Source organism: Pseudochaenichthys georgianus, chromosome 16, assembly GCF_902827115.2.
Source record: "Pseudochaenichthys georgianus chromosome 16, fPseGeo1.2, whole genome shotgun sequence".
Taxonomy (NCBI): domain Eukaryota; kingdom Metazoa; phylum Chordata; class Actinopteri; order Perciformes; family Channichthyidae; genus Pseudochaenichthys; species Pseudochaenichthys georgianus.
In genome coordinates this window covers 16,075,189-16,097,318 of record NC_047518.2, presented here as the reverse complement: position 1 = coordinate 16,097,318, position 22,130 = coordinate 16,075,189, and the positions used below count along the sequence as shown (strand labels likewise).

General features: G+C 41.0%; 1 protein-coding gene across 2 annotated transcripts in view; it reads right to left on the bottom strand.

Moving 5' to 3' along the window:
* me1 (malic enzyme 1, NADP(+)-dependent, cytosolic) overlaps window positions 1-22,130 on the bottom strand; it is a 144,947-nt gene that overhangs the window by 90,300 nt on the left and 32,517 nt on the right. Inside the window, exons 1-3 of one of the 2 annotated variants that reach the window (XM_071206139.1) lie at window positions 9,414-9,475; window positions 6,946-7,079; window positions 3,847-3,996 (exon numbers count right to left, since the gene is read on the bottom strand). In XM_071206139.1, coding sequence (XP_071062240.1) covers window positions 3,847-3,996; window positions 6,946-6,968 — 173 coding nt within the window. In that variant the 5' untranslated portion in view covers window positions 6,969-7,079; window positions 9,414-9,475. Of the gene's footprint in view, window positions 1-3,846; window positions 3,997-6,945; window positions 7,080-9,413; window positions 9,476-22,130 lie in introns of those variants that run through there. The other variant, XM_034102408.2, reaches the window with a different exon arrangement.

Sequence of the window (22,130 nt, the reverse complement as noted above, 5' to 3'; positions counted from 1 at the left end):
CACATGCAGGTAGACCAGCCAGGAGGGAGTTGCAGTAGTCTAGGCGTGAGGTGACGAAAGCCTGGACCAGAAGCTGGGTCGCTTTCTGGGTCAGCTGGGGACGTATCTTCCTGATGTTGTAAAGCGTGTATCTGCAGCAACGGGTTGTAGCAGCGATGTTTGCAGTGACAGGTTGTTATCTAGGATCACACCCAGATTCCTTGCAGTCTGAGTCGGGGAAACAACAGAGGTGCCGATGTTGATAGTCAGGTCAAGAGTGGGACAATCTTTTCCCGGAAGGAAAAGCAGTTCAGTCTTGTCAAGGTTGAGCTTGAGATGATGAGCGGACATCCACTGAGAGATGTCAGCTAGACAAGCAGAGATGCGTGCGACGACCTGGGTCTCTGAGCGGGGAAAGGACAGAATTAGTTGGGTGTCGTCAGCGTAGCAGTGGTATGAAAAACCATGTGGGCTAATGACAGATCCGAGCGAGTTTGTGTACAGGGAGAAGAGGAGGGGACCAAGAACAGAGCCCTGAGGGACCCCTGTAGTTAATTGACAAGGGTCGGACTCGGACCCTCTCCAAGTTAGCCTGTAGGTACGGTCTTTGAGGTATGAGGTGAGGAGGGATTGTTACAAATAATAAGGACTCAGAGCAGCAGAAGGTAAAGGAATGGCTATGATTTGATCTTACTGGACACATTTATGGATTCTGAATACATTAGTTATAGATACCCGCTAATTTGATATTTCATAGACCTGTCATTGATTTCAAGCAGTGTCATAATGATCATAGGTAGCCACAATAGCTAGCTGCATCTATTATGTTTTTGAAATGTTTTCTTTCAGTCTTGATCATATGTCAAAACAATTGTGGGGCCCTATTGTGTTTTTTTGGTGTTTCCTTTTCCTATGGTGTGTTATATAGGTTATTGTGCATTTAAATGGTCTTGAAAAGCAAAATCCCCAAAGTTCCCTCCCTCATGGTGCGTGATATGCTAAGGTGAGCTCAGACTGGGCTCTGGTTTCAGTCAGAGGGTGAAAAGAGGTGCTGCAGCACAGGCAGTATGAGGAAAAATAAAGAGATTTTTGAACATTAACGCATGGAAACATTGCATTAAATACAATTATAAACCTGATCAGGATCATTATAGGGCCTACATGGTGAAAGCTAACAAAAAGGCCATTCTCAGGGGTGAAAAAGTAAGTAAAGTAAGCAATATTACAGTGCACATCTAGGATTTATAGGTAAAAGTTATGTATTTAAAATATTACCCCGTTTAATGTATCAAATATTTAAAAAAAAGTATATGCCTGTAACTGGATATTTTGAGATACATTCTAAATAATTATCAGTGACGTCGGTTTCTTGATGGTAGGCATTTTTAGGAGTTATGTTCTTCATAATGCTTTATTTAGACCAGTGGTTCCCAACCTGGGGGGCGCGCCAGGTCTCCTGCATTTTGTAGATTATTTACGACTTTTGAATCTACATAAACACATCGGCAAAATCCGGCTTACTTTGAGCATGTGTTTAAACAGTTTAATCCCTTTGTGAATTGTTTCCACTTGCACCGTCCTTTCATTTCTTCATACAGCGGGAATCCAAATGAATTAATCCTGAGTCCAATAACCATCAAAGTCACTCCAATAGTGCTCCTTAATTACGCTTTCATCCTCCTTTAACAAAATACTTCACATTCATCCAGTTTGTGACAGTAGTTGTAGCATTTGAGACTTTTAAACTTTGAGACTTTTAAACTTTAATTACCGCTGTTACCGAAGCTGTTACCAAAGTTGCGGGGAGGGCGCAACTTCCAACAGGAGTCATTTGGGGGGGCTCTTGGGAAAAAAGGTTGGGAACCACTGATTTAGACCACCACTGGAACTGTTAGAATGTTTCTTAAATGTAGTATCCATCCATTCAGCCCCTGCTTAAAATCCCAAAAAGCTAAACACTGCAGGTTGCTTTGGAGTTTGCTGGCTTATATGTTTGGTTGTAGGTCCCTAAAAGACATGGGATGAAAGCTAACAGAAGTAAGTGAGCGTAAGAACATGTTATGGACATTTGACTAGGGTGGTCTCTCCAGTGTCAGTCTTAAAACCAAACCATTTCAACCACGTGAGTAATGTTAAATGCAGAGCCAAGTAAAACAGAACACGTCCCTGAATGCATCACAGAGAATGAAAGCTCCATCGACTCAATATATAGTTGGTGCTTAGGGAGTGTTGCTGTCAGATAGTGAGAGACTTGTCGGGACCCTTGAAAACGAGATGGTGCATCTCAAGGGGTTTATCCCAATGAATAAAACATTTCTATATATATATATATATATATATATATATATACACTTGGACCTGACAAACCTACTTGAGGGAAAACAGACACTAGCACAAGGTGTTCTTGCATGTGTGGGTAAAACGGAGAATGAAAGTGTGTTTACAGTAGATGAGGAGAGTAAACCAAAGCACGCCCGTCTGCTCGGAGCAGAGCCAAACCCACTCAAGGTGAACGCTAAACTGATTTCTACAGCTTACAGCGGTTTGCCTGGAGCGGAGCTGTTTAACCAAACTCCAGCTGAAAGAGCAACCGCAACCTTCAAATGTGGTTCAGATTTGATAACATGAAAAAATCGAATCCAACATAACATACACACGCTTTACGGGGCCTTGAGTTTTGGTTTCATTGCAATACATCAAATAGTTTAAATAACTTTGTGTAGTACATATTCTTAAGATTTAAGACCTAGGCTTTGGGTTTGCCAATTCAATTAAACTTGACACAAAAGTCTGCTGTTTACATACTGTAACAATGTGTTTATTTTATAGCAAAATCTGCAACTTGATTTATAAGTTAGCGTAGATTTGATCATGGTTTGCATTATTCTACCTTAAACCGATGAAAGTAGTCCATGTAAATGTGAATTTATTTCAGACTCAATACACTACTTTTGGTTTTGACAACTGGGGAAAGAAACTAATAGTTTTGCATCCAATCTGGATATACAGTAAAAGTTCTGGGTTAACCCAACTAGCTAGAAATCAGTGAGAAACCATTGCACTTTGTGGCATTGTTTTGTTAGCGATAAACCAACTTCTCTGTTTTTATAAGCTGTGATTGCTGCAAACCTTTGAGCAAGCAGTCCTTTAAAAAAAAAAAATGTGTTGTATTATTATTATTATTATTTATGTATTTATTAGCAGTCCTTTCCAGAGTACTGTCCATTAGAATAGGCATCCTGATGCAATGCAATATTAGTATCTTAGTACCATGGTACCATGGTACTAAGGTACAATATGGTACGATATAATACTTTATTGTCCCGCTAAGGAATTCAGTTCCACAGAAGATACAAATCATATATTCAACATAGTACATGATAAAGGATATTAACATATTAACTTATGTACACACAGTTTAAACATACACATATCCACAGAAACACCTACTGGCAATGGAGATCTATTGCACCACCATCATGGACAACACTCAGTACAGGAAAACCCTTGCTGATACAATGTTCCACAACAGAATCCACTATAAGGCCTTTTTCATAAGTGAAACATAAAGTGTGTATTTGCCTTGTCATTGGGAATTTAATGTGTTCTTCCTTGGCCCATGCTACACCCTTCCACCAAGTTTCATGAAGATTGAGCCACTAATTTGTACCGTAATGGTGCTGAAACAGACCAACAAAACTCAACAACATAACCATCATCATAAAACACTTATTACTTGCTACTGGAAGATTTACTGGGTTGAAAGAGAGATCACCAGCTTCCTTTTTGAATAAGATGATTGATTTTGCACTTTGTCGGACATTTCCTGTAATAATTCACTATAATTTAACGTTGTAAGCGTCTTACCTCGGTCTTCTAAATATGAGGCCATATTGCTGGCAGGCCAGGCCCACAGTGGGGGTGTAGATGACGGGCATGAACCTCTCGATGTCTGACGTTAGCAGCCGGTAGAAGAGTTTCTCGTTGCGGTCCTGGAGCCCCATCAGAAATACATATCTGGAAGAGACAGGGTGGAAAACACAGTGTGTTATCTTTAACATCTTGAGGACTCAAACCTGCGGAACTGTGGAGAGGGGTTTATCTAAGTCAGATGTTGAGTCCTGCTTGTTTGTGTTAGATTAAAGGAACTGCCAAGACATACTTTAAAGAGAATTCATCTTAGCAAAGAAAGAGAAGCAATGATTAAGATCGAGAATGTCCATACATCGTAAAACCCAGCAAAAGCAGTGAAGTTACAAAAGATAAACAAAAAGAAGAAAGAAACTGCTCACATATGAAACAATTACTTGAAAATGTCTATGTTTGCTTTTGTTCATAATGCTTGGAAAAATACAAAAATAGCCCTTCGGATATCCTACACATGCTCTTTGTTCTGTAGATTGAACGGGAACAGAGAGTTTGCATTTAACCCAAATTAAACAGAGCTGGTCTGAAAGGGCTCTATTCCTAATCACAGACCTTTCCATAAGGCCAGGAGCACAAGGTGCCTCTTGTTGAGTGGATAAAAGGCTATACGTTAGGCCACAGCAGCTGCACAATACACCGTGGTGACAGTTGCTCTTGAGCCGTACTGTTTTCATATCAACGGACCGAATGAGTTTCTGCTAAATGCAATTTATCACATGGAAGGTTTTTGTATGTTTTACTGGAGTTGAAATAAAGGAAGCCGTATATTGATTATTTGCTGTGAGTTCAAGTGTATACCTGTTCCTAATGTTTAATTGAGACGGTACATTTTCTTTGACTTATAAGCTTAACTCAAGGTCTGCTTCATAACTGTTTTCCAAAGGTTTCAACTGCTTTTCTACCGGGCTGATAGAGTTCACTGATTTGGCAATTTACTGCAATTCAGAAAATGGGGGACGCTTGTGAGAAACACATAAAAAAAACAATGGCAAAGAAACAAAGCCAGGCTACCTTTTTTAAATCAATTTATTAAATTGTCGAGAAATATTTTCTGTCTTGGTCATTTTTCAAGAAAAAAAGGCCAACCAGCTTCTTAAATGTGAGAATTTGCTATTTTAACTTGTCTTACATGAGAATAAACTCAATTATTTGAGGTTTAAAGAAGTCAATTTAGACTTAAAGAAATTGTGAAGGATATTTTGTTGACATTATGGACAAAATAGAATAAATATTTGAGAAAGTGTTTTTTGTTTGTTGCAGCCCTAGGTGAGATATTATTTAGTTCCTAGTATACTAGGATATTATATTACTTAATTAATCCAGTCTGGCATTTTTCTTGCATTACAGCAGCTACATTTGCAACATCAACAAGGACAAATATTTAAGACAAGATACAGGGAAACAGACATTAACATAACATCACAATCCCTTAAGAGAAAGACGCTCAAGACCCTCTAACGCACATGTGATCTGGGATCAAACTCTGGATTTAATTTCAGGATTGACTCAACTAAAGATTTTGGAAAGCTCCCTTCAAAGCAACACACTTTAGAAATGCATAATAATAAAAGTATTACTGCTTTTTATAGGCAGAGAAAAAGCCTGTTTGAAAAAAAAAAGTTCGAGTCCATAACCAGCTTGAATTGCTCCTCACTGACAATTTAGCTGCTATGACTCAGCAAAGAAAACTATAATTAAATACCCACATATAATCCTAACATATTACTGCAGTGTGCTGTTGTTTGATGTTTTGCTGGCAGACATTAAGGAAGATTTTTTAACCTTAATAGGCGTGAGCGCTACACACACCCAGGAAACAGGAATATTTACAGTACACAGGATCCATGCTGGTGTTTCCTTTAAAGTCCACCCACTGGAGCAGCCAGGACATAATCAATCTCTTTCTTCATCTATGTTAGCATGAGGGATCAAACGCTCATTCTAAGCCTGCTTTCAAATACATTACTGGGTATGGTTTCCTTTTGCTGTAGTATTTAATAAACTGCAGTGTTTCAGTTGGCAAAGTCTTTAAACATCCATCTCCTCTGTTGACGATACAGTCACAGTAGGTATTCAAGTCACTCCATCATCTAAGATCATACACCTTTTTGCGGCGCTGTTTTCTAGGCAATCATTTCCCACAATAATTAGACAACACAGCAAATTCCACTGGAAAAGTTATCAGATTAAAATAGAACAGGGTCATGGTTGTAAAAAGAATGCAGCATTCAGCAGTAAATACCAAATAAATATTTGGAGAAGGGGACCAGACTGTAAGTAAACACAGCGGGCTTGAGCAAAAGCAGGCATATAGCAATCCTTTATCCACGGGACAAAAGCCCGAAGGTGGAACACTGGAGACAGATAGTCAGTGAAAGTCAAATTGCATGTTGATGTTGTGACGTTGCTATGGTGGGAAATGAATCGGCATTTAATAAGCTGTCTAGTTCCTGTTGACCCAAAATCCCCTCTCTCAAGCAACTCGCCCATCCTTGACATTAGGAGTGACAGCTGAAGGAACGGTTGACTGGAATGAGAAGCAGTTTCACACACAGATAATATTCAGCACTTTGCATATAATTGGAAACAGTAAAACAGGCTACGAGTTCAGTTTGGTGCCTGATTTGATCAAGGATTCCGGACTGAAATGTTAGCTAGTAGATTCATGACATAATGCTACTACTCCTACGTGTCTCATGAAGCGTGCAAAACTGAACTGAAGTTTTCCTTTGGTTGCTGTGGAGGTTATAAAAACACAGGGAGAACAGGGAGTAGATGGAGAAATGGGGGAAAAGTGTTGAGATTTGTTCCGTAAGATATATTATTTTAAGAGATGGACGAGATCTCTGAGGGCTGATCGCTAATGTTCCTCGCGTGTTACGAAGGCTTCCAGATGTATAGGCTCTCTCACTGTGCACAGAGGCAGGGGTGGTCTTCTCAAGAGTCCATTGCAATTCAACCCTACTGATTTGAAGCTGATACAAAAAGGTACTAGGTTATGGTATTAAGTATAGGTTTCGCTCTGTGAATAAGCCTCACCTGTCCAAGTCGTCCCTCTTCATTTCGTAGTTCTTGAGCACCCGGAGCAGCTGGACGTCCTGGCTGTTGAAGCACGGAGGCAGCAGGCCATGGATCCCCAGCTGGTGACGCTCCTCCAGGGAGAAGGCCAAGTCCTGCAAACACACACATTGGTCAGCTCGCCCACTCTGTTCTGATGAGTCCACCACCGTTACAGCGGAACATGATTATGTGTTACAATGGCGTTTGTTAGCAACCAGAAAATGACACCAGCAATGACAAACAGATGAGAATGCTGCATGGGGTCTGGGTGCCGTGTTGGCGGGACGTTGCGCGGATCGCTGTTGTGAGGAGCGGACAGTGTGAGCTGGATTACTGGTGTTGTTTCCTGGTTGCTGCGTGGGGTCTGCGAGACAGCGAGACATCGCGAAACTCAGCCTGAACTCAACCTGAGCACCAGCGACGTGCAGTCAGGGCAGAGCCTCCCCTGTCATACTCCAATGTAACGGAAAAACAACTAAAGAAAAACGAAATAGTAATAATAATAATAAAATGTCTCCACTGATCTGTGTTGTAAATGTGATTTATGTTCGATTCCAATCGCTTTTTATAGTTAAAATCAGAACATTTGACGAGCTCCGCTACAACTACGGGTAGCGATGAGAAGTGAGGCAGGGACGAGCTCTGCCTCTCGTAAGCCCACATTAACTGGCTGGAGCGCGGGCACTAATTTAACGCGGGCACTTATTTTGTGAGCGCGCTCAAGCCAGTTATGCCTGCACCATCTCACTGTATGTCACCAATGTAATGTTTGTAGATCCCTTTATTACATTTATCCTCGCCATCCATAGTCTCTAAATAACTTATTTCACGAATATATGATATTTAGGCTCGCTGGTCTCATCATACAACGGCAATGAAAAAAGCACCAGGGGAGGCAGCCATAACCTCTGCCGCACTGAAGGGGGCGCAAGTGAGCCCACAGGTTCTTGTTGCTACTGTTATTCTACGCAGAGACGGTAGACGCAAACAACAAACTACACTTTTTAAACTACAGGAAGATAAGGAGGACTTTTACAAAAAAGTAATAGAGATTGTTGTCCAGAAGGAGAGCATGGACTTCATCTTCAAGTCAAGGTAAGACCCCAATTGTAATGAAAATGGGATCTTACTAAGAAAGAACAATCCAATATTTAGATTTTGGGTATCCTTTTGTTGAAAGGTCTGTTTAAAATGAATCGAAGCATCAGACTAAAAAATCTTTTGAAAATAACCGAATATTTCGATTATGGTCAAAATATGATATTTGTAAATCTGACTCTGAAAGAGTCAGTGCCTCACCAGCCATGAACCTCACCGCACGTCATTGCTGAGCACCATGGATGCGGGAAGGGGGGGTGCTGAGGGGGCTGCAGCACCCCCATCTGCGAGGCTCCACTCCGTGTGACTTGTGCAGACCGTTTACATGCAGAAAAAGCTACATAACACAAGGGGACGGGTAATAACGGGAAAAGCATGTCATGGGACCTTTAAGCTGCCAGAAAAGACTCCAAAGAGATTTAAAAATGGTGCACATTCATTTAAATTAAAATAGCTTCCTGACAACTAAAGCAGATAATGTGTTGGCACTTCCTTGACTCTTATAATAAAGGAGTATCAGTCCTCTTATGTAATAACCATCAAGTTGACTTAATCTTGAATCTGATGTTGAGTAAAAGGCTCACCTCGACTATTCATCGTTGATTTTCGTTGTTAAAACCATAATAGAGTAAAATTCACAAAGTGACATCATTTCTTCCTGCTTGTAAAGCAATCCTAATCATGATCGATGGTGGTTGCACTCCTGGTATTTACCCTCTTTGACAACTCTGCTTGAACTTTGAACAATTGCATTTTGAGGAAAACATTCACCAATCATCTCTGTTCAAACATTCCTGAGTGATGAGAGAGGTGGTGTGTCAAACTCGTCCTCTCTGGTGGGTGTTTGCTCTCAGAGGGGCTCCCTCTCAACCAGTGTGTGTTCAGAAGGACCGCTGATGGCTCACTCTCTGCTGCGATGTTCACTTTCACCAAAACACATCCGCAAAAACACACAACAAGGTCAAGGTTAATAACCTGCTCCACCTTAACTTTGGCTTTCATCCTTACTTGCCCCTGACCTCTGAGCGGGAACATTGAAAAACATGCACACGTTGAGTGTCGAGGCCTTAACCCTCAACATTCTGACCTCTGACTGTGGAGGAAACAATGATCTCACTCAGGAGGAGATTTGTCCCTAAATCACCCACAACAAGCACAGTTCTAAAATGGGAACAGCAATCTCTACTATTCTCCTCAAGTGAGGCATGATACAGTAGGCATTTTGATTTCCCCGGAGTCCTTAAAAGACCAGAAACCTTAGGCTCAACTTGCCAGCTATTGTTGCTAACTGCTAATACCGAAACAAAGCTAATCTGGCGTCTGTTTGGATCTAATCCATGGATGCTTACCCTGGTCACCACAGTTTACAGCCTGTCCAAGCCACCAGCACTTTCTGCGTATCTGGTTGTGTTACAGCAGCTCTGAGGTTTAAAAAATGTGCTTGATCACACGAAACAGGCTGTTTATGGGAAGTAAACGAGGATACGGAATACGGCATTTGGAATTTAATTTGACGTCAGAGGAAGCATCAGCGCTGACCACACACACGCATTATTCTGACACTTTGTCAAAAAGCATGCTGCTTTCTCACTGTTGGTTTTAGATAGGATCTCAGTGGTTCTGGACCCATAACAACGTAGACAGTATTGCAAAAGAAACACGCAAATGTGCAGCATTTCCTTTTTGGCAAAACATCTAAAGAAATTGTGTTAACATAATGTCGACAAGCTATCAGGAAATAATGTATGTCATTTCATGAGTTAAAACAGAACATGCACACATCAGTTCCCGCAAAAAATGTTAGTTGTCAGTACTAAATCATCTGAGCATGACAAAAAACAGGCCATTGGTTATTTCAGACACCGAAGTACGTGTCCTGGGCTCAATGCAGTCTGTACTTAAAGGACCTCAAATAGACAGAAGCAGCTCTGAATTACAACCTTCCCCAATTATCCAGCTGCCTACTTCATACTCTGTGTGCGTTCGGGAAACGCAGCCCACGATGCACCACTGCTCTGCTGTCTGCCACAGCTGACCATGGGAGAGAAAGAGAAAGGAGTCTTCAAATACACGAGGCTATAAAACAAGATGTGTTCCTCACACAGGCTCACGCTGCTCTTTCAATAGCTGAGAGTGGCACGGACTGGACTACAATTCTCCTTCTTTTACTGTTTTGGTGAGAGAAGTCGCTGTTCCTGACGCAACTCACAATTAAATACTGAAAGAAGGGTCTCAATAAAACAGCCATATGCTAGTTTATCATTGTAGAAAGAGATTGCACAGATCAACACAATGTATTTAGAGTATTAAAGTAAACTTATTCCTAGGGTTGGGTCAAATCTCCTTAAAGTTTGTCAGCTACTGAATGGCAGTTGTTGTAATTGCTAAACTAATCCATAGTTTTAAACGTATGGAATACTTTTAATTACTTAAATCAAACATTGAAAATATTGCAGCTACAAAAAGGTGAATACCACAAAAATATTTGTAACTTTTTCAATGCAAATAAAATGCACTTTACATTTTCAGCCATGACAAAACAGTACTGGCACAAACTACTGGTGTACTGTGTGTATTAGTGCCAACAACTACGGTGGCCAACAGGTGCAAACACACTACAACGACCTCAATAATAATAATAATAATAATAATAATAATAATAATAATAGGAGCTGCAGCTTCAGAAGCAAATGTATATACAAAAATGTGTCAAAACACATGCAAATGAAGAAACATCTTCACCAACTTGACAACACATTCGCAGCTTTTAGAAAACATTCACCAACTTCACGAAACATGCACATGGTCTACTAAAAGCGCTGCATAAACGAAAACCAACCAAATAGTGATGCGAACAGCTGGGAACACACGTGTTGAAATTTGGGGATTATAAAGTTGGCCAATTGTCACCGTTGACATATTAAGCTTGTTCAATAATTGTGTTTTGTCAGTATATTTGAAATGACTAGGCTAGCTAGGATAGCTAGCTAGCAGATCTGCAATAATATTGTTAGGAATCATGTGATCACATTGTTAAAATAAGCCATATAAGCCATAAAACATTTTAGGTAAGTTTCCAGTGGAAATGTAAACAGATGCTATACTTTATGTTATCAAAATGTATATCAGGTAGTCCTTGTCAATGTTACTATAATCAAATTGCACATTTTTACCTCCGCCAAGTAGGTTTGGCTTCATTCATTGAACCTGGTGGAAGGATGAAGCTTGGGCCAATCAGGAATCTATTTAAATGAACATGCAATGGAATAAATGGAAGTATTTAAATACAGTGTTTATCTACTTAGTGTCTTCTTAACACTACTTGATACCACTCTCACAAAAGATTGAACTTCTTACGGATGAACACACACATTCACACATAGAGCTCTATAATTAGCTGATACGTTGCTACTGTTTTACTACTTTCCACATTGACACCACTTTAATATACTGTAAAGTTGTGAAATCCACTGTCTTCCCTTTTCTCTGCCTTCTTGTTCCAAAACTAAAAGCTTTCTTCTTCCAATCCTGCAGCTTCCTTAAGATGTTTAAGTTCAGTTCATATTAAGTCATACCTCATAAAGGAGGGAGGGGTGGGAATATGGCTGGAGGAGGCTTTGTTCTGTTTTGAGGGCTTGTTGCATTTATATTCAAAATGAAATGACTTGAAAACAAATATGGTCATATATCAAAATCCCAAGAGGGTCCGTGACATTTTGTTGTTTGTCAGAAAAGGGTAAATTAATTGATCAATAAATTAACTTCATATCAGTCTAAAGAAGAAGAAAAAAACAGCCAGTCAGCGTGGATAAAAAGACCCATGAAAGCGGCTACGCCTAATTAAGAATAATTACCCTCACAGCTCAGTGAGATCTCAAAGGCTGCCAGTGTCACATGTGAAATAGATACCATCCATAGTCTTGGGCCCAAAATGACCCATTAACATCCCCCACAAAGAGGCAGACATGTTGGCCGTGCAGAGGGGAAACCCTGGGCTGTAGACTGACTTTATGACTAGATACGGCTGGTTGGGTCGGGGCCGGGCACTGGTGATGGAGGGAGAAAAGACCAGAGGCGGGGGTTTCATGGGGAAAAAGATTAGCGTGCACGGTTCGAAGAATTTGGTTTGGAAAGCGTGGGAACTGTCTACGCCAGTTTTGACGTTTTTCTGACTTTTGACTTGATTGTTGGCTTTGCGACGGCCTTGTCCTCAGCATGTAAATAAAGCTGCCAATCTCTTTAATCTCAAAGTCCTGCCTGTTGGACACTTTTGATCAAACATGTCCGTCAGGCGGCCTTCTTAAAAGGCATGAAGAAAGGCCATTTTCTCAACATAAGCCAGGGTAAATACACAGCAGTGGTGACTGAACTTTCATTTTATTCTTGAAATGTTAAGACACAACAAGAATATCTAAAGCAGTGCATTTAAGAGTAGGCCCAACACATGGATAGGGTTAACATGTTTTATCTTTTTAAATATGGGCCAATTTGGATCCATTTAAAAGATCCTAACCTTGTATACAGCTTACAGTGTTTCCCCTACCATTGTCTTAGACCCTCACATCGTACAAGGAAAAACTTCCAGAGAAAACCCACAGTTTAAAGGGAAAAATGGGAGAAACCTCGGGGAGAGCAACAGAGGAGGGATCCCTCTCCCAGGACGGACAGACGTGCAATAGATGCCGTGTGTAAATCGAAAAGATAATACATTTACAACATAGGTAGACCAAATGTTTGGAAATGCATGTGTCTATAATAAGAAGAAGAACCCACGAGTCAGGCAGGACCGCAGAGACAGGTTCAGCCTGTCTCTGTATAGCACCAAATTGCAACTAATCTATATCTACTGTCCCTTTTCACATTGAAAATGTGCTTTTTTATTAAATAAACTAAACGCTTTCATTTTAAGTTGTGAGTTTAGTGTTTTTGACCCTAAGAAACACTGATGCATTAATCAATAACAATAATCCACAGCTCCTCTCTCTACTCCAGAGGATTAAAAAAAATAATATATATCCCAACCCTATAATATCCCCCCCCCCCCCCCAAAGCAGTAAACCTAGGGGAAACACTGGCTTAGATTCACAATTGTTGTATCATTATGTTAACATTTCAGCCTTAGGTGAGGGAATATTGGATAACTCATTGTATCAGTCCATAATTAAGAAAATACTTTCAGCGATAAACAGCCATTAAATAAATGTGAAATGTTATTAGCAATTCATCTGAATATGGATGGTATATGAACCCTAAGGTTCATTAGAATATAGATAGAAATAAAACTAGAAATGTTAGTGTTTGCAAGTGTTGTTTTAATAGAGATATTTGGCCTTTAACTACATTTATTGTGAAATGTTATACATTAACACCAATAAGTTTAATATCTTTAACTGATATATCAGCATTACAAATTCCAAGTGGTGTATTTTGTATGTTTTCTTTCCACTAGTCTGAAAGAAGACAATAATTGGAATAATAGCCCAAACTTTTAAAAATAAACCAGTGCATGAACAGTGAATACATTTTTGTGTAACTACAGTAGGAAGTGTGAACGTAAATTAGCCAAACATGAAAACAGACTAGTCAGATATTAACAACCATGATAGAACAGCAACATTTTCCTTCACTGTATTTATTGGTTTAAATTATTCTAAACCAAAGTACAGTGTCAAACATACACACCCAACAAACTTAAATCTAAAACACAACTCACAAAGCATTCCCATGTTTGTTTGTCTGAAAGCAGGTTTTGAAGCTCGTCTGCTGTAATGCCTGCTGTCTGTCCTCTCAGGAGCCTGACAGGGCTGGGCAGGATAAACCCTAGAGAGCTTCCACATGTCCCTGACCACATCTGAAGTGCCCGCACCCTGTGCCAACACATGTGATGCCCGCAGCCCCATGTTCCAGAAGCCGTGGTAACAACCCAAACCTGCAATCTAGCCACTGGCCAGTGCCCTCCCCTTAACCTCGGACTGGTGCCATGCCCACCCCAAAGCCTTCAGCGGAGAGGAAACAGATCATTAGTTCACCAGATGCACAAACAAGAAAGATTAAAGTACTGGTTCTTTGGATCTGATTAAATGAATTTCAGTGCTCCCTGGGAGTTCAAAGGGTGGGTCCGTCGCGACTTTCAAGCGTTACGTTTTTTGAGATTCAAACACTCTGCCACCTCAACCTTTTCATTTCCATCCACCACAACCACTGCGGAGCCACTCCCTCCATTACAGTGAGGCTTTGCCCGACCTCAGTGCCACTGCATGGGTTAGTTTACCCACAGGAGAAGGATCCTTATCACAACATTAACACAGATCTGAAACTTGATCACATACTTTTCTTCTTTGAAGTTACATACTTCAATTTCTAGAATCTGATTCAACTTCTTTCACCAAGTCCATATTTTCTTTAGCCATTATGTTAATCCACCATTCGATAAGATTGTAAAGCACACAAACCTTGATTATAATAAGGAGAAATAGGAAGGGTGTATTTCAAGCTTGTTATGTAAATAAGTCATTGGGCTTTTTTCTTATCAACTAAGATATGTTAGAAAATGTTTCCAACTTTAATTGACTGAATTTATTTGAAAAGTGTTCTTATTAACTCATGAATACTACTGTGTAATGTATATTTACATTTATATTTAAGAAATACAATATAATAAAAGCACAAGTTTCATTTGTGGGCCATATTCCATTATACTTTTTGAATTTGCTGAGGGCCAATTCAAAGTGGTCCACGGGCCGCATTTGGCCCCCGGCCCGTAGTTTGGACTCCCCTGCTCTAAAGACTTGTTATGCTTGTGGAAAAAACATTGAAAAATCAACGGTGTCCAAAAAACTTTAACATTGGATAAATGTTTTTATTAGTGCGTAAAGGGAAAAGTACAATGTTAGATAGCATTCTAAAACGTGCCACAATTCTGGACAGCTTTGCCATGCAAAGACATTACAGAAGACTTACAGCTAATGTTGTACTGCAATGGGTGAGCCTTAGGACTACGCGGATGCAGAGCATGTCATCTTATTTGATAAGATGGACGATTGTGTCAATGTTCTGACAAAAAAAAATTACACGAAAAACTAAAACCCATAAAAGCCTTCCTACATTCTGTGTACACTTTAAAATGATTTAATTTCCCACATAAGCCATGATTAATTCAGCTTGTAGAATTCCCAGATAAAGCAAGCTCTCAGTCCTCCCCCTTAACACACAAAACCCACTTCCAAATAAAAAGCCGCTCCTTTTTTTCCTGTGTGTTGTCTGAGCTGCGGCTTCAATGGAAATGGCCTCTGCTCCAGGAGAAACAACCCCCATTGAGAGAGACCTGAGCCTAACACGATAGGGAGGCCTTTCTCCCCATTGAGCCTCTCTCAACCGCAGTCGCCGATCAGACACTGAGACAAAAGCCCACAGGCCTTTGACAGGGAGAGGGCTCAAATGTTTGGCACTGAGATACGACCTGGCAGAGATGTGTGTGGCCACAGAGCCCTTCTCTATTCAGCGCTGTGTGGGAGAGGGTGGGCTTTCTGTTCACGAGAGGCAGAGACAACAAGAGACGGCCTTCTTGTATGACTTGTTTATCAGTAAAACCACTTGCTGAAAGTGATGTATACCGATAGCCATCTCAACCCTGCTTCCCCTCGTGTATCTGCCCTGCATTCATGTTGCATTGTGCCACAACCGCTTTGTTTTATGAAGTGTTTGTGAAAGACTTAATGATTCAGGTAAAGTCAACAATATTTATAGGTCATTTAAAAACAAATGTTCTCTGTTTCATGAGGTGAAAACAGAACAAAGAAAAGGAAAGTAGGCAAGAGCGTAACAGTAAAAGCACTGCAGGTGATCCACATCAGTCGCACCTAAAAGCAATGAGTTTAAAAGGTGTGAACAGGGGGTATTTAATCCTCATATTACACACAGGAAATAAGAGCTGCCAAGCTTGAAATTCTGGGTCCTTAGTAAAGTTGAGGTTAAGTTAAATAAAGTCGAATGCAATTATAACTCAAGTTAACATTTGTGCTCTTTACTTCAGGTCTGTACTGCCAAACCCCACACACTTCTCCCACAAGCTTAAGCAACAAAGTTGACTTCTGCTAAAAGTACATCTGTTCTCATGAAAGCAATTGAATATCAAGTCATTCAACGTCTTCTCTACCTTTGAGTGAGATTATAAGGGACTCTTCCCAGAACAGAAGAAGCTATGATAGATCTATAAGAACTATCCAAAGAGAGGTGGTTTAGGCCAGTGAACTTTTCAAGTCCCAACTCCTCAGAATATTCAGGTTGGTGTTTGGTGGGACAAAGGAGATCAATAGACGGACAGAAGTCGCACGGTTTCTCAGTCGCTCGCTTTTAGTGTCTGTAAATGGAAATTGTATTGAACCTAACTCCTAATGTTCCGAAGGTCAACACCCGTAAAGTGAAAGGAGATACAACAAGAGAGAGAAGGACAGATGTCGTGTCTCAATCCAGATACTAATTCTTAGTATACTTCTATGAAGTACACTGTGAACACTTGTGCAGTGTCTAAACGTTGAGCATGTAGAGTTAGACTGCCCTCACAGGAAGTGACGATCACTGCTGCTGGTTTACCTGCTGCAAGCCTGCTATCAATATAGTAAGTCAAAGTGTGATGGTACTAAATGTTCCACTTGGACAGTACAGAGTGGAAAACATTGTGCTGGAATTCAAATGTAGAAACCCTTATGCGCTTGCCAAGTTAAAGTTGATTTTGAACTGAAACTATGGGGGGGGGGAACATTGGCGTAACCTTCAACAGCACTGTGAGAAAGTCATCGACAGTGGTTCAGTTGGCCCACACTGTTATTACACCATAGACCAGAGTATCTGGATTCACTTCAGCGGTGATGTCAGCTCATCAGACCTACCCTGACCTCGCTGCAGCTGACCAAACAGGGAGCAGAGGACTGAGAGATGTTTCCCATAAACACCGCCATCATCAGATACATCTACTCTAACCCACTATTACCGCCACGTGTTCTCACCCCACTGCTACAGGACTCTGGAGTCAGTTTGTTTCAGTTGCGTGTGCAGCATACAGTAGCATCTCAGTTCATAAAGTGATGCAATCAGCAGAAAGGAATGTTATCCAAGTAAGACAAGGACACATTTATGGTGTTTTTTTACTTATACCACCCAAAAAGACAACAGTCTCCTTTCCCAGTGCTACTGTAGCTGGTGTGTTTGCCTTTCAGTTTTTACTGCTTCTGATGTGTCATTTCACAAATGTATGTCAGAAAGCAACTTAAGCAAGCATGGAAGTGAGTGAATTGTTCGAAACTGTGGCCACACTTTTTTATATCAGTTAGCTATTCAGACTCTCTTGGTGACTTTGTTGGTGATTGAAAAAAAAGTCGGATTTGTGATACTTGTTTGTCTCATGTATGATTGGTGTTGTACACTGATGATCAGAGAGGTACATCCCTGTTTATGTCAATGGTGTCTGCCTCGAAAAAAGCATTATAGACAGAAAGGGGCATCATCACCCGTTTGACATGTTTCTATTACTGCCGGTCTGAGCTGCAGCTGATATAAAGTAAACCTGTGACTGTACTCTGAATGAAAGGCAATTATTACTTTTCCATTGAAGATAAAAGCCAGATGTTAGGTGCTGACAGTGGATTATTTTGTCCGGTTGGTAAGGGGCTAAAGATTAGGCCCGAAAGTAAAGAGGCTTTCTGCCTTGAAGGTTCAGACTTGCCCATGTAAATATCTTTATTCTTAATCATATGTGCTACACAACTTGCAAGGTAAGCTCCTTTGGAATCCAAACCTCATGCAGGATCAATCTTGAGAGTCAGCAGAAACTAAATTAGATTCTGTCAAAGGAAGCTGAATGAGGAGTTCACTGGTCTGGCCGACTGTGACCCGTACTTGGGAAACCTCTGGCTCACAGCTGGAGGAAACACTGAGTCATGAGCCTCCCTCCCCCTCCCTGTGTGTGTTTATAAACACACACATAAATGCAACACGTGTACATGCAGTGCAAAAATGTGATGTTAATGCAGATTTAAGTCTGAAAAGAAATGCTTCTGCATGTAGACATTCACTGTACCCCAAGTACTGTAGGTACACACTGATGCTTCATGAACACACACACATAAAGCCTTCCTAAACCCTGCTTCACAAACGATCAGAGAGTCTATTTAATCCTGCCGCAGGATAAGACCCACGCTCCACGACGTCCTCATTGTCCAGGAGCACACTGTGGCCTCCTCTTGTTTTATCAATATTGGCGTGTGTGTCTAGACGCTGTAAAAACAGCTAGTGGGGGTAAGAGAGGGGATAGCCCGGTGGAATGAGAGATGTATCCCATAGTTATCATAGTTGGGATTAGAATCCAAAGATAAGAGAAACAGCAGGGTGACAAAAACATAGAAAAGAGCGGGAAAGCAAGAAGGACAGAATGAAAGAGGCGGGGCTTTTCTCTGAGGGTCAAAGACAAACTGACCAGGCCAACTGTCTCTGGATGGTGGGCTGACTGGATGAAACGGACCACTAAGACTTGGCGAGTGTTCACAGCTTTTTTAGGCTGTGTTCAGCCGACCAGGGTTGTTATACAACAGCAAAAGCACCAGACCACTCACCACCACAACCACACTCAGCCTTTCTCTGGTGCTGCCACGTAGAGAGAGAGAGATGCAGTGACGTGGTTGGAGCTGAGCTGTAAGCAGAGGAACCATTAAAGCTATACTAGACAAGCCTGTTTGCTACACTCGTTTTGGTTGTCCCAGTCAAAAACTAGGATTCACAGATTAAAAGAGCATGCCAGGACATTCCAAGTAAATATCCACCACAGAATGAGGTCACTGGCAGAGAATGTTCCTAAAACAGAAGAAGCAATGATAGCATTCTGAACACTCTATCCAGAGATACGCAGTTTAGGCCAGAGGTTCTCAATCTCTCAAGACAGACACAACAATTTGGATACACCCCTATACACTGCCATGCTGTACACTGAACACTTGCACAGTATCTGAAATTCAACCAGGTACTTTGTCTCAAATTGCCAGTAGGGCCTGGCTCATTTCGTGGCATCTGCAGGCAAGTACTTCCGGCATCTGCCACAGAGGCCACTACTCTGTGGCAAGTACTTCCGGCATCTGCCACAGATGCCACAACTTGCCGAGGCATCTGCCGCTGCTCAACGGGAGTTGCCACAAGATGCCAGAGTAAGAGAAGGTTTACTGTAGCTGCCACTCGCCTTCCGTGGCAAATGCTGCTATTTAAACCCGTATTTATCGTGTAAAATGTCGCTGTTTAGGCATGACTTTATCGAACTGATCTGAACACAGGACTGATGTCTATTTTTCAAAAAGATTATACATTATCATTTCTATTCAATTTTACTTGGAGCATGGTTTGCTAAAATAAACAAACGTGCTATATTTATGATGAAATATTGGCGAGTGAGGGTTGCAACGCCCTTGGCAATTGTCGCTTCTTGAGGGGAGTTTCCACTGCTTGCTACGATAAACCAGGTGTATGACGATTAAAGACAAATACATATCTGTATTGACACAGCAACGTGTACTCTGGTGTTATTAGACTTGGCTACAGACTTAGGGCAGCTGTAACTGATTGCAGTTGCCACTGCTAGTGAGATACTAAGGTTAGTATGAAGGAGTATGAAGGAGGTCCTTGATATATTTCCATTAGGCAAAGGACTTATATTTGCCCCATGCCTTCAGCAGCAGCAGGCCATTCACTTTGATTTGATCCAGTTATGAAATGTCATCATTTCGACAATAAAGAAATGCTACATAAACGTTATCTTGCACGTTTTATCGAACCATCTCCGTTTCTAACTTTCAATATATTTAAAAAGAGAACTTTCTCTCTCATCTGCATGCGGGGGCGGGGCCTCACAGACATGCTGCTGCGCTGTGCACACCATGCGTGCACACAGTTCTGCCGGTAATGAATATTAGGATACATTTTGTGAGGAAACTTTTCCACCAATAATTCCAATAAGTATTCCAAAATGTATTCACTTCAGGTTTACGAAAGTAACTGTAATCAGATTAGTTCGTTTTTCAAATGTAACGCGAGCTGAATACAGTTAGGCTACTTGATTTTTGTATTCTGATTACGTAACGCCGTTACATGTATTCCGTTACAACCCAACCCTGAGTACAGATCAGTTCGATAAAGTCATGCCTAAACAGCGACATTTTACACGATAAATACGGGTTTAAATAGCAGCATTTGCCACGGAAGGCGAGTGGCAGCTACAGTAAACCTTCTCTTACTCTGGCATCTTGTGGCAAGTTGAGCAGCGGCAGATGCCTCGGCAAGTTGTGGCATATGCCGGAAGTACTTGCCACAGATACCACAGAGTAGCGGCCTCTGTGGCAGATGCCGGATGTACTTGCCACTGCCTGCAGATGCCACGAAATGCGCTTGCTGTCTCTCCAAATTGCACTGACTGCTGTGCCCTCACAGGAAGTGACGACAGGAAGTTGCTAAGCAAGCAACCTTTTATAGTAAGCACTAGCGAAACATTGCAGACTGCTCAACTCACCTAATATAATTAACGTTGCCTTTTTTAACAATGGTACCTTTATTTTATAATAATAACAGTTTTATTTGTAGTGCTCACCGGAACAGCCAGGCAAAGTAGCCTTAAGTTGTTGAGTGGTGCAACGTTTCTATGTTTCCACACTTTCTGACAACTTATTTACTTAAAGTGCATCCACAGGGTATTCGTAGCTCCTTGTACTTTGCATTGGGACGCACTTATGCACTCAAAACAGCAGTATCTGAATCGAGACACAGCAAGAGTATAGCACACTGCAAATCAGCTCCAACAGCCTCAGGTTTCCAAAGAACATTTGACATTACATTACATGTTACTTGTTAGACGCTTTATCCAAAGCGACTTACATACTCAATACTGTGGGCAATCCCCACAGGAGCAATTTGGGGCGAAGTGTCTTGCCCAGGGACACAACGACATGCTGACTGCAGTGGGACTCTAACTTGCTATCCTCTGATTCAAAGGTTAGCGCACTAACCCACTGCGCCACATTTAATCTGAAACACTGATACCCGAGTCAAGCTGTGTGGTTTGTTCATTTTGATGTCTGGTCATAGAGCTGTGGCAGTGACCTTAATATAGTCTGCTGTGGATCCAACTGACAGTTGTTTCCATCAGTTGGAGAAATTGATAAGCAAAGAGATCATAGCATGAGGTTCTCATCTTTCCACAAAGCTAGCAAGCTACATCCATACAAATACAGTACATGCGAGTGATAAAAGCTCATTATCGAAATATATTTTTTAAATATATCTAAAAAGTGATATTGGCCGTACGAAGATGTCTATTAAAATTAAACTAACCAAGAAACCCAACAAGAAATTGGAATACATGAGCACAATGAATGATTACACTGAAACAAAATGGTTGTCTGTTTGACAGAGAACAACTGAAATATAGTAGGTTACGTTTAAATAGGAGCAAAGGGGGAAATGGCAAAGACTGACACCTAAACAGAACGACACCACAGGGGTCGGGGTGAGGAGCAGTAGGTGGGAGACTGAGTTGATGTATAACAACAATAAAAGCCTGATTAATGTTTCTGAACAAGAAGAGGGTACTTCTCTCTTAAAGTTGCTGGTTTGTGTCAGTAACTTATGAACATAAATGAAAGGCTACTAAAGATGTTCAGATGTCTCCAACTAAAACAACACTTGAACATGTCCGTAAGACAAGACCATAATAATGGAAAGAAGACACCAATGCCATGGTTTATTAATTCTGGAACTGCAGTGTACCAATAACCATCTCAAGAAACAGCCAGGCTTTCAAAAGGTCACTAAGGAACCAATCCGTCAGCTCGCGGAGGTAGAGCTTTCTTTATCATTAGCATAACGCTTTGGCGAAATGAGGAAATCAAAGGAGAAGAAAACCATAATGTCCCAGCCAAACTTCTAAAGAAAACTTGGTTTTGCAGAAGCTTTTTTCCAGAGGAATGTTTGGAAATGTTTACCCAAAAACAGATGTGTCTCCCCACAACACATATATTGATGCATGGCCTTGTTCC